This window comes from Schistocerca cancellata, chromosome 8 (genome assembly GCF_023864275.1).
Source record: "Schistocerca cancellata isolate TAMUIC-IGC-003103 chromosome 8, iqSchCanc2.1, whole genome shotgun sequence".
Lineage (NCBI taxonomy): Eukaryota > Metazoa > Arthropoda > Insecta > Orthoptera > Acrididae > Schistocerca > Schistocerca cancellata.
Genome location: NC_064633.1, coordinates 290,232,868 through 290,245,051, shown reverse-complemented (window position 1 = coordinate 290,245,051; position 12,184 = coordinate 290,232,868). Strand labels below are relative to the sequence as shown.

Sequence of the window (12,184 nt, the reverse complement as noted above, 5' to 3'; positions counted from 1 at the left end):
TCCACATGGAATTCTCCTAAACGACTGCATCGTCTGACCTAAACGAAATTCAGTGTTATAGAAAATGAATAATAATTTGCTATATCATAAAGTGATTAAATAAAAAAAAAATTCTGTAACATTATAGAAAGCAGAGACACTTATTGCCAAGGAAAAAGGATATTATTTCAGAAATGTTAATTTCCAAAGAGTAAATCATTTCATATTTCTTAAAATTATTATCTCCAGTATTTTACATAAAGACAACGATGATTATTCTTGAAAGAAAGGTAATTTACTTGTTTCTGAAAGTGTGAGAATTTTGAAATGAGTTGATATCTTGGTATTCAAGTTATACAGCGATATTGCTATAACGTGGTTGATACCAGGAGGTAAAAACAGAAGTGAGTTGGCACTACAGACTTACGCTGAACGTATTTTGAAGGCAGAGTGGTGGCCATTTTCAGTACCCTGAAACTTTAGAGGACTGCAGTTTACAAGTGCTTATATCTGTCGTGTGTGCGCAATAACTGTTGTAAATAGTAAAAACACACAGCTATCATAAATAACATAGGGCCAGGAAGGCAATTTCGAAAGACTTTCTGCTCTTGAATGTGTATTTGCTCTAGTAACATGACACAGTCAATATGATAATGGGAAACTGTCACCGAGGTGAACTATGGAGGAGTGAATGTGGTGAATCTAATGTTTTAGGCTAGATAAGATAGCGGACACCGGCTTCAAGTTTGGGGGTAATACCACCTCCCCGCTTATTTTACTTCTATGGGTTGCTACATGCAGGTAGAAAAAGAAGGGGGTTTCATGATGTCACAAACATGAAGCCGTGGTCCGTCATCTTAACATTGAAACATTAGGTACATCGCATTGACACTTCCTTCGATTACCACGGTGATACTTCCGAGTGACATCACTCTGACAGTGACTGTGCCGAATCTCGACAGTGTAGAGTGCTTCGATTGTATGGAGACGTAGTTGATTCATCAGATGATCCAGCTTGCGCTGTTCATGGACGTTGAGCTCGGTGTGTATCAATCTATCCACTCCACAGTATAGTCACTTCCTCTTGAAGTGAGTTGTACTGCACTACAACAGGAACGTTGATGTACGTAACTATAATATTATCAGGAAAAAATTGCATTCAGTATGTCACATTAAAGTTGTCTGTAGCACAAACAGGGATTCACAATGGTGCAATCGAAAGTTATGATCACTTGCCCTGTGATATAAAATGCATGACACACTGGAAAGTAAAATTGGAAATTAAACTGAAAATGTTTTTCTTTCATAATTCCACCTAGTCTGCATGATGTATAAACGGCGAGGGGTAGGAATTATTAACCTCTGTCAGTCTTTGATTAAAAAACGTAAACACTATTAAATAATCGGGATGGAGGCATATTCACAAAAGGGTTTTGTCAATGTATAATGACTCGTTCGATATCACTACGTTTTTTCTCATGCAAATGACACGTGCAACACGCAACGCAGTAACTAACTACTGGTATATCACAAAGCATGGTTGAATACATGAAAAGTAGAATGAAGCATATAATAAAAGTAAACCCAACTTCCATTTGTACTATGTACGGTTATAACATAAAAATTTGGAGTGCTACTGGAAAGAAATAATCCGTGGAAAGGGGCGTCCTTACACAGGTTAATCTACCATTACGAAAAACGTACATATATGTTAAAGCAAAACATACATTTTCCGGGGTCGTGAGCGTTTGGGACCATTCCCTCAATTATATTTATAGCATTCCGCAAGGCTGGAAGATTCTTATCTTCGTCGTAAATTGCCACTATTAGGCACACATTAAGCGACGCGTCAATGGTATGATTTCCAAGTGTGAAGAAGTGCAACCTAAAGTGAGACTAATGGAGTGACTACGTAATGAAACCAGAATTCTACGCGGAGGTATACCGCTATGCAGTCAGTTTCCTTGACCTTTCGGCAATCGTTAGCTTCATTGACATGCACAAGTTAGGATGGGATGCATTCCTTCTTTCCTTGCTGTACACGGCTATGGGCTAATAAAGGATACATCTGAAAGTCTTTTGCAATCTTGAACATTAAAAACGTTGTATATACGAGTTGAAAGCTGAAAATATGACGAACAAACAAGCACTGGTTTTCGTGGTCCATCTTCATTTACTAACAATACAAATATAAAAGCCCCTTGAATACAATGCATTGCGAAAGCATCCCTTTCACATTGCATTCTCCTCTTCTTGTTATTCAAAATGTATCCCATAAAAAACAGCAAGTTAGATTAACGAGGCCAAACGTGTTGTTTTTCCTGAGCAAAAGCGTATTCCAGAACAGTTAAAGTTCGAAATTGCCTTCCTTGGCGCTCGCGACGTAAATACGGCGCATGAAGCAGTCGTAAACAGTGGTCTGCTTATGTTTGGGGCTACTTAAAATAGTGGAAGGGCCCACCCCCTCTGTCTCCAATACAACGTACAACTTAAATCTGCGGTGCCTCCTCCCTTCGTTTTTCTCGTCATGGTTGCTACGTAGAGAGGATATCAGTGGTTCATAACGTCAATTAAAAAAAGAGAGTGAATCATATCTCTGAAAGTGCGACACAAAATAAATATTACTTAAAAGTGCCGTCTAGTACGCTGCGTTTAGCAGGTTATACACAACGTGGTTGTGATTTTGGAGTGGAAAGATATTTATACGTTCCTATCAAGCACGACGTCTCATCCTTTTTTTTATTTATAAAAGACTTGAACATTTCCGTCACACCGTTGATTAGCGAGTGCATTGTCGTGTAGCTGAGTAGTAAAATGGAAGACTATATTTTGTTGCTGTGAGTTGTGAGTTCGAGTACCTTATTTTCTATCCAACGCATACTATAGTGCATAGAATTTTCCATTGAAGCTGAGATCGTCTATGCTGGCAGTTATTCGTACATACCTTGCAGATATTGTGATAGTTAGATGCATTATTAATATCATACACCACTGGTCATTAACATTGCTACACCAAGAACAAGTGCAGATGATAATCGGGTATTCATTGGACAAATATATTATACTAGAACTGTAATGTGATTACATTTTCACGCAATTTGGGTGATTACCCAGAACAACCAACTCTCGCCGTAATAACGGCCTTGATACGTCTGACAGAACTTGGATCGCGTGTAGAAGTACAGCTGCCCATGCAGCTTCAACACGATACCACAGTTCATCAAAGAGTAGTGAAATTGTGACGAGCCAGTTGCTCGGCCACCATTGACCCGGAGTTTGCAATTGGTGAGAGATCTGGTGATTGTGCTGGCCAGGGCAGCAGTCGGGTCTGGTGTAACAGGGGATACCACCCGTCGGCTTTGAACAATGACGTCACAAGTCGCCAGAGAGCATGTATTACAAAGATGAAAGAGCTGAGGAGAATGTTGAGAAACAAAGGAATGCGAGAGAGATAAACTTTATTTCACATATGTAAGGGCCAGTAGTATTTTCACGTTAACGATATCGCGTGTTTGTATCTTAGTATTTCTCCGCAAAATACAATGGAAAGAAATGAATGAAATTACTAGCAAAGAATACATCACGTTACATGTATGTCAGTTGTATCTCGAAAGTCTTTCGAACTGCATTGCTTAAGTGCAGTACGGGATACAAGTTCAGCGTAGTCGATTTCTTAGTTTCAACTAGCATTGCTGTCCTGTTGTTCACTTGAACTATGTATCCCCTGCTTCACTAAACCGCAAATGAAACCAGATACAAATTAAAAGCACATTCGAAGTGTGTTGCTTAAGTACAGTCCGGAATACGAGTTTGTCGTAAGGCGATTTCTTCGTTTTCACTAGCATTACTGTCCTGTTCTTCACTTGAACGATGTATCCTCCGCTTCAGTAAACCCTAAGTGGAACACGGGATACAAATTGTAGATGTGCTGTTTATTTCGTCTCCGCTATTACTAACATAAAGTAGGATCAGTTTATTCTATCTCGTGAGATTTTTTTTTAAGAAAGCCAAAAAACACTTATCAGCTACTGAAGCATCTGTATCTTCTAATGGGTGTGGGAGTTCCGACTCCTGGGAAGGTGGGTGGGTGTGAGCCGGAACTCCCGCACCCATTAGAAGATACAGATGCTTCAGTAGCTGATAAGTGTTTTTTGGCTTTAAAAAAAAAATCTCACGAGATAGATTAAACTGATCCTAAGATACAGATGCTTCAGTAGCTGATAAGTGTTTTTTGGCTTTTAAAAAAAAATCTCACGAGATAGAATAAACTGATCCTACTTACGAATAGGTGGAAATACACGTACGTTACATTTGCAACCTCTGAATAAGAAACAAACAATTAACTTAATTAAATCACACGTTTTATGATTTAGCGAATATCAAGCGACCGCTTTTAGATTCACATTCAATTATTTTAATGATAGCGCTTATTAGAACGCAGAACTGCTTTATTATCTATGCCTCGAAGTGAAGACATTACTATCTATGACTAAGGAATGACGTCATTGTTCAAAGCCGACGGGTTGTATCCCCTGCTTCACTAGACCCCAGCAGTCGAACATTATCTCTATCCAGAAAGGCCCATACACGACCTGCAACAGGTGGTCGAGCATTATCCTGCTGAAATGTAGGGTTTTGCAGGGATCGAATGAAGGGTAGAGCCACCAGTCGTAACACATCAGAAATGTAATGTCCACTGTTCAAAGTGACGTCAATGCGGACAAGAGAGGTGACCGAGACGTGAAACCAATGGCACCCCATACCATCACGCCGGGTGACATGCAAGTATGCCGATGACGAATACACGCTTCCAATGTGCGTCTACCACGCTGTCGCCAAACACGGATGCGACCATCATGATGCTGTAAACGGAAACTGGATTCATTCGAAAAAATGACGTTTTGCCATTCGTGCACCCAGGTTCGTCGTTGAATACACCATCCCAGGCGCTCATGTCTGTGACGCAGCGTCTAGGGTAACCGCAGCCATGGTCGCCGAGATTATAGTCCATGCTGCTGCAAACGTCGTCGAACTGTTTGTGCAGATGGTTGTTGTCTTGCAAACGTCCCCATCTGTTCACTCAGGGATAGAAACGTGGCTGCACGATCCGTTTTAGCCATGCGGATAAGATGCCTGTCATCTCGACTGCTAGTGATACGAGGACGTTGGGATCCAGCACGGCGTTCCGCTTTTCCCTCCTGTACCCACCGATTCCATATTCTGCTAACAGTCATTGGATCTCGACCAACGCGAGCAGCAATGTCACGATACGATAATCCGCAAACTGCGATAGGCTACAATCCGTCCGTTATCAAAGTCGGAAACGAGAAGGTACGCATTTCTCCTCCTTACACGAGGCATCACAACAGCGTTTCACCAGGCAACGCCGGACAACTGCTGTTTGTGTATGAGAAATCGGTTGAAAAGTTTCCTCATGTCAGCACGTTGTAGGTGACGCCACCGGCTCCAATCTTGTGTGAATGTTCTGAAAAGCTAATGATTTCCATATCACAGCATCTTCTTCCTGTCGATAAATTTTGGCGTCTGTAGCACGTCATCGTCGTTGTCTAGCAATTTTAATGGCCAGTAGTGTAAGAACAACGAAGTACATTGTAGTGTAATTATCATATTCCGGTAGCTACCACTAGCCCCTGAAACCAATTATAGTATCTGTGGCAATTTTACAGTGCACAACATCGTTATACTGGTACGTAGTGTGGGATATAATGAGGGAATGTCAACTTCCCAGTAAGAGTGTCTCGTTTGTTATCTGCAAAGACGATATTCCCAATACATTAGTTTAAACCGGCTGGTTATCTTAGGCGTAATTTTACATGTACAATCGAGTAACGTACTTCCACGATAGAAATGACGTAGCAGATTCTTGTCATGCTCTTCTTGAGTACAACTGAGCGAAATTAAGGTATTGATTTCTGCAGTGCGACGTTGCTCTCACTTTATTTGTGTCACTGTGCTTCTGTAGTGTCTAATCGTTTCATTTCGGAGTTTGGTCATTTCTGAAGGCTGGCGCAGTACTATCCCACATGTGTACATGGCATGATACATCATATTATAACTGACATCAAAGATTCAGCAACACATTTTGCAATACAAGCCATAAAATTCAAGATTAATAACAAAGATGCTTTCATAAACTTTATTAATTTTGAGTTCCAAGTATAAACCAATAACATTACATTTTATTTGCAAAAGCGGGAAAAGGTGGAGGGCCTTGAAGATATACCAGCTGATCAGACGGACTTTTCTTTTTGGAAATCGTAGGGAACGCCTGCTTTGGAGGAGGGCCAGTGAGAAGCGCACCCTGTAGGGCTGATGGTGCAACATCAGCGAAATGAGGCAATTCTTGGGAGATGATGGGCTTCAGTACTTCATCACTGCCAGTTGTGTTGAAGTTGCCCGAGGTGGTGGGGGGCAGTGACTCAGCAGGAATAGTATTGCCAGTGCCCAAGGCGGTGGGCAGGATCAGGTCATGAGTGGATGTTTCATCGCGAACACCCAAGTTGGGGGAACATGGTGGCTTGACATCGGCAGACGTTTCGCTGCTGCCCAAGGTGGTTGGGGGCAGCGACTCAGCAGTATCAGTGTCGCAACTGCTAAGGTTGCTGGGAGGCAGTGGCTCACTAGTGGATGAGGCATTACAAACATCCAAGATGGTGGGATGCGGTGTTTCATCGTTGGCAACCTTGTTGCCACTGCCCAGTGTCGTGGGGGGCTGCAGTTCAGCAGAAATAATATCATCACTGTGCAAGACAGTGGGGGTCTGCAGTTCATTAGTGTATGTGGTGTCACTGCCTTCGAAGACAGTGGGGTGAGACGGTTCTCCGTCGGCAGTGTTGTCTCCATTGCAAAAGGAGGTGGGGGGCTGCAACTCAGCAGCATAACTATCTCCACTAGGCGAGGTGGTGGGGGCCAGAGAGTCATCATCAACATTGACATCGCCACTGCCCAAGTTGGTGGTGGGCAGCAGCTCATCAGTAGTTGTGGTCTCGCCGCCTGAGGTGTTGAGCGGCGGCGCCGGCGGCGGCGGCGGCGGCGGCGGCGGCGTCGGCGAAGGCGGGCGTGGCAGCGTCGGTGGCAGCGGCTGCTGTTCGGCAGGTGCAGTGTAGCCACGGCACATGGTTTCAGAGACATCAGAAACCTGGAATCAGAAGGATATTCTGTATTAGGATTGACTTTCTTGTATGTAGTACTGGTTCAGATTACGTGCTTGTAATGACTGTTTTTGTATATTCACTGACAAGAGAAGAAGTGAATTACGAAAATATAATTATTGCAGATTAATAAAAATGCAATAATACATTTGTCTAAGTAAAATATTATCAGATAGGTATTACAAGAACACAGGTTAATGGAAGCGTGAACAGTCCACGAGAAATATTAATGGTACATGCAAAGGTGTGTGCATTGTGTTATACAGATGCCACATGTCAGTTTGAGGAATGGAGATCGATGTCTATGTCACCTGGTCAGTCAACACAGGGACCGTTACAGATAGCTGTAGATCACACTGGAGTTGTCGATGGATAATGCCCCATATGATCGATTGGAGAGAAATCTGGTGTTTGAGCAGGCCAAGGTATTATGTCGAAACCCTGAACATCATTTTGGGTTACAACAGCGGTATGTGGGCGGGAATTAACCATTTATGAAACAAAGCCTTGAATGCTGTACGTGAATGCCAGCACAACACGTCAGATCAACAGACTGATGTACAAATTTGCGGTCAGGGTGAGTGGAATACCCATGACAGCGCTCCACTGTCTTATGAAATTGCACCTCAGACGGTAGCTCTAGGTGATGCTCTAATGGATCAAGCACACAAACAGACTGCTTGCAGGACCTCAACTGGCTATTCCTTCTGACCAACTCACGCCCAACACTAGTATGGAGGTAGAACCTGCTTTCGTCATGAAACACTACAGTATTGTTGCTCATATTGGTGCTGCTGAGTCAGTACTACATGTGAGAGCCATACGCTGCACACGGTGCTCTTCCCACTCAGTCGTGTCACTTGCGGATTCGGGTCCTGGTCTTCTTGCGACCGTACGTTTTCGTGACCATCTCTGCCAGCAATCAAGTACAGTAGCTACATTCTTTCCTAATATCTCTGCAATATTGCAGAAGGAACATGCAGTTTCTCGTAGCTCTATCACATGGTCCGATTCTAACTAAGTGAGGTGTTGATAACGACGTTCTTTACTGTCATCTACTAACCATGTCTCGTCTAAAAAATAATTAACTTTTACGACCGTTACAGCCTGTATTTAAAGGAAACGTGATTGAAAAGTCATAGTGGTACTAATAACGGCACTCTCAGGCTACGGGTGCGAAACCTTAATAGTCATCTTGTTTCAGATGTAGAAAGAAGGCTACCAACTTCCGTTTATGTCATCTAACTCCACGTTAGTGCTGCAGGTTTTTGTCAGTGTATTCTGGTGAAGCTACGTTAATCAGGTCGTATGGGGTGCTCACAAATTTACTATTGTAAGGTGTACGTGAAATTATACATTTGAATTTGTGTAGTTAAAATGGGTTACTTCAAAACGAGGTAACCACAGTCGAAATGTTACACATATGGTTTGTCATAATCAGTTGTGGCACCTCCTTTGTATCTTTTACGGCAGAAGACTTCCGGCAAAAGAACTAAACCTTATACTGAAAACGACTTTGATCTGTGGACTGTGAATTGAAAAAGTGTCATGATGCTCTCCCCACTGCCAAATGACACCGGAGACTGCGAAGGTGGAGGTGACCGTGAGAAAAAGATTAAGTCACGAACGAAAAGATAATGTTCTGAGAGCCGGATGTGATTATGTGACAGTCTGAACATGGTAGAGAAGCTTTAAATTCTGAAACTGGAATTGCAAAGGCCTAATCTACATATAGTGGGGGGTCAAAGAAGTAAATGGAAGGAAGACAACAATTTATAGTCAGTTGAATATAGGATAATATCAACAGCAGCAGTGAATGGTATGATGGCAGTAGGATTCGTTGGGAATAGGCACGTAGGACAGAGAGTGTATTATCGTGAACAGTTCTATGATAGGGTTGTTCTCATCAGAATATGATGAAAGCAAATGAATACCAAAAGTAATAGTAGATGTACACATGCCGACGTGGAAAGCTGACAATGAAGAGATGAAGTATATGAATATAGTGAACGGGTATTTCAATAAGTAATAGAGGATGTAACACTGTTAGTAATGGGGGACTGGAATGCGGTTGTAGGGGAACGAGTAGAAGAATACTGGAGAATATGGGCTTTGTGGTACGAATGAGAGAGAAGACAGACTCAGTGAGTTCTATAAGTAAATATCAGCTACTAACATCATTCTCCAAATTCAATATTTAACGTCGGTTATTGTCTTCCATCGATGCCCAGATGTGAGCGTTGTAATAGAAATTAGCATCGAAGCTTTGCCATCATTGTGCATCCCTAATCTGAACATTTCCTTATGATATTCACTGGGGAAAGTTTATTTTATTCACACTCATTTCCTTCGACATGTGTGCGCGTTGCTGTAACTGCGACTGTAGATTTTACATTCGTGTCGCGATGTCCTACAGGGTGTAGGGCCAGTTTACGTCGTCAACGACAGAGTGGCCGACGGTAATGAGTGTGATACCAACTGTAGTTATCAGCGCTAAATGTGGTATGGTTGCAGCTAGTCACGGGAAGTGAGCAAATGCTCAGCGTCCAGTAAGCCAGATCCTAGCAGTAGCTGGTCTGCACCGTCTATAGCTGGCGCATTGTCTTTCCACATCTGTACCAGGACAGGTCCCGTTACTTCTGTTGGTTATGTCAGTCGTTCATTTATCCTTTAAGCAGCCGTACTCGGCATATGCTGATGCCGGGCAGAACACGTGGGCATTTGAGAAAGTCACTGACTCTTTTATGAAGGAGAATCAACTGTCAGAAACCGAAGTGGAAGGTCGTATTAATTATTTCCTGCCAATATACGGCAGTGTAAGCGTAGTGTGAATGGTGCGAGTAAGGTGGATCCTTTGAAAAATCGAAGGCTTATTTTACTGCTTTCTAGCGTTTATCCCGCGCTAGCAGCGTCGTCTTGTTGGTACATCTGACTGCATTCGCGTCTGTCAGGTGCTTCTGTGTAGGTGGAATTGATGAATTCCGTATCTTTATTGATACGGTCCAGCCATCGTGTCTTGGATGTGCCACGAGGTCGTTGGCCATTTGCATGTCCAAGCCGTCGACGGAAAACCCTAGGTATTCATAAAACATAATAAGGATGATGCTTTTCTTCTGCTATTCGCATGATATTTATTCGCATATCTACTAAATAATTATCAAAGGCATTTAAATCCAACAACCGGAGATAATCTCGTATAATAATAGAGAATAAAAGTGTATAGCATCCGTAGATTTACTCCGTAATCAGGTCATTGCAGAGAAAGGGTAAAATATGTCGAAAAGCACTTTTACACATCGAGTTTAGCTTAGTGTACGACAAATATGCGGCTGGTCCTGGCGGAGGTTCGAGTCCTCCCTCGGGCATGGGTGTGTGTGTTTGTTCTTAGGATAATTTAGGTTAAGTAGTGTGTAAGCTTAGGGACTGATGACCTTCCCAGTTAAGTCCCATAAGATTTCACACACATTTGAACATTTTTTACCACAAATGAAAGGCAGCCCTACCATGTTGCCGACCTACCTTCTCCTGCAGCATCAAAAATTCTCATCTACTGGGCAGTCAAACTTGCAAACACATTTGGCGTGTTGCCTGTCCGAGTGTGCAAAACGATATTGATATTGGCAATAGCCATATCGATGGCCACACGTAAATCGTCATTTAAAGATGTGTATCAAGTTTTTGGATGAAGCAACTAAGTATGACACAGGGGGAGATATCCTGCCGAGAGTAAGTTTTGTATGCTATTGGTGTGACGTAGAGAGCCACTACTCACCCGCGCCTTCTGGTTCTTCTTCAGCTTCTTCCGCTCGTCGCGGTCAGCGGCACGCCGGCGGATGCAAGGGCACAAACGGCGTAACATCTGCGTCAGAGAAGACCCGTGTCAAGTACTATACGCCATAACGTTTCTACAGTAAACCGTGCCCATTATCTCCACTCAACCATATTGAACGCTCCGTCACGTGAGGTTTACTAGAGACGAAGTGTTTGCATCATGTTTGTCCTGTGAGTGAAAGGTGGCAGCCGCCAGTTACGTGAGAAACTGAAATGGGCACATCAGTGAGCGTAATGAGGTGCTCAAAAGACACGATCGAAGACTTTGTGGCCGCATATTCATGACGAGGCAGGGGGCGTGCCCATCGTGCCCGAATGCGTTCTGGGTGAACGTCCGGCGTGACCGAATGGCTTATATTCCAAAGTCGTGAATCAGTTCGCCAACCATGATCTGCCAATGTCGACGGCGTATACAACAGCTCGGGCGCCTCATGAGCTGCATTTGCGCTTTTCCTTGAATTTCTGATGATTTATTTTTGACTAGGACAACGAGTGATCAGCTACCAAATAAAGACTGAGGTACTGAATAATAGCCGGCCGCGGTAGTCTAGCGGTTCTAGGCGCTCAGTCCGGAACCGCGCGACTGCTACGGGCGCAGGTTCGAATCCTGTCTCGGGCACGGATGTGTGTGATGTCCTTAGGTTAGTTAGGTTTAACTAGTTCTCAGTTCTAGGGGACTGATGACCACAGACGTTAAGTCCCATAGTGCTCAGAGCCATTTGAACTGAACAATATCATAGCTATATGTTTCACTGAAAATGACAACCGGGATACCTCGTTAGTTCACGTAATTCTCAAGAGTACAGGTACCGCCGCATTGACTGATACCCTGTTTCTCCATTTCTGGAAGTTTTCCATATAAGTGTCGAACATTCCTAGAGTAGTAGCTGTATCGGAATTAGTATGATAGGATGGAAAAATTTAGTTAAAAATTTAAGTTAGTTCTAATTACAACACATCGTTAAAATAGGAGTAGAGTAGATCCTACATAGAGCTTCTAGATGTACTGAAGGAATATTATCTATTCCTTGTTCAATCTTTAGTTACGATTTTTCAGTAGCTTGGTTACCCTCTGACACTGTTAATCAACCCTCTGTGTCTTCCAAATCGACTCCCATTTCTTCTTATATCACTTCTGTAAACAGCTCCTTCCCAGTTGGACACATTCAACAAACGGTTTCCACTTACCGAGCTCTCTCCCG

At 42.9% G+C, this 12,184-nt stretch overlaps 1 protein-coding gene across 1 annotated transcript; it reads right to left on the bottom strand.

Moving 5' to 3' along the window:
* Positions 1 to 6,172: 6,172 nt before the first annotated feature.
* On the bottom strand, positions 6,173 to 11,010 carry LOC126095529 (mucin-2-like). Its single transcript, XM_049910311.1, has 2 exons — positions 10,924 to 11,010; positions 6,173 to 7,138 (listed from the first exon to the last, which is right to left on the bottom strand). Exons 1-2 carry the CDS (start codon positions 11,008 to 11,010, stop codon positions 6,173 to 6,175), a joined length of 1,053 nt encoding a protein of 350 aa, XP_049766268.1.
* Between the last annotated feature and the right edge of the window lie 1,174 nt (positions 11,011 to 12,184).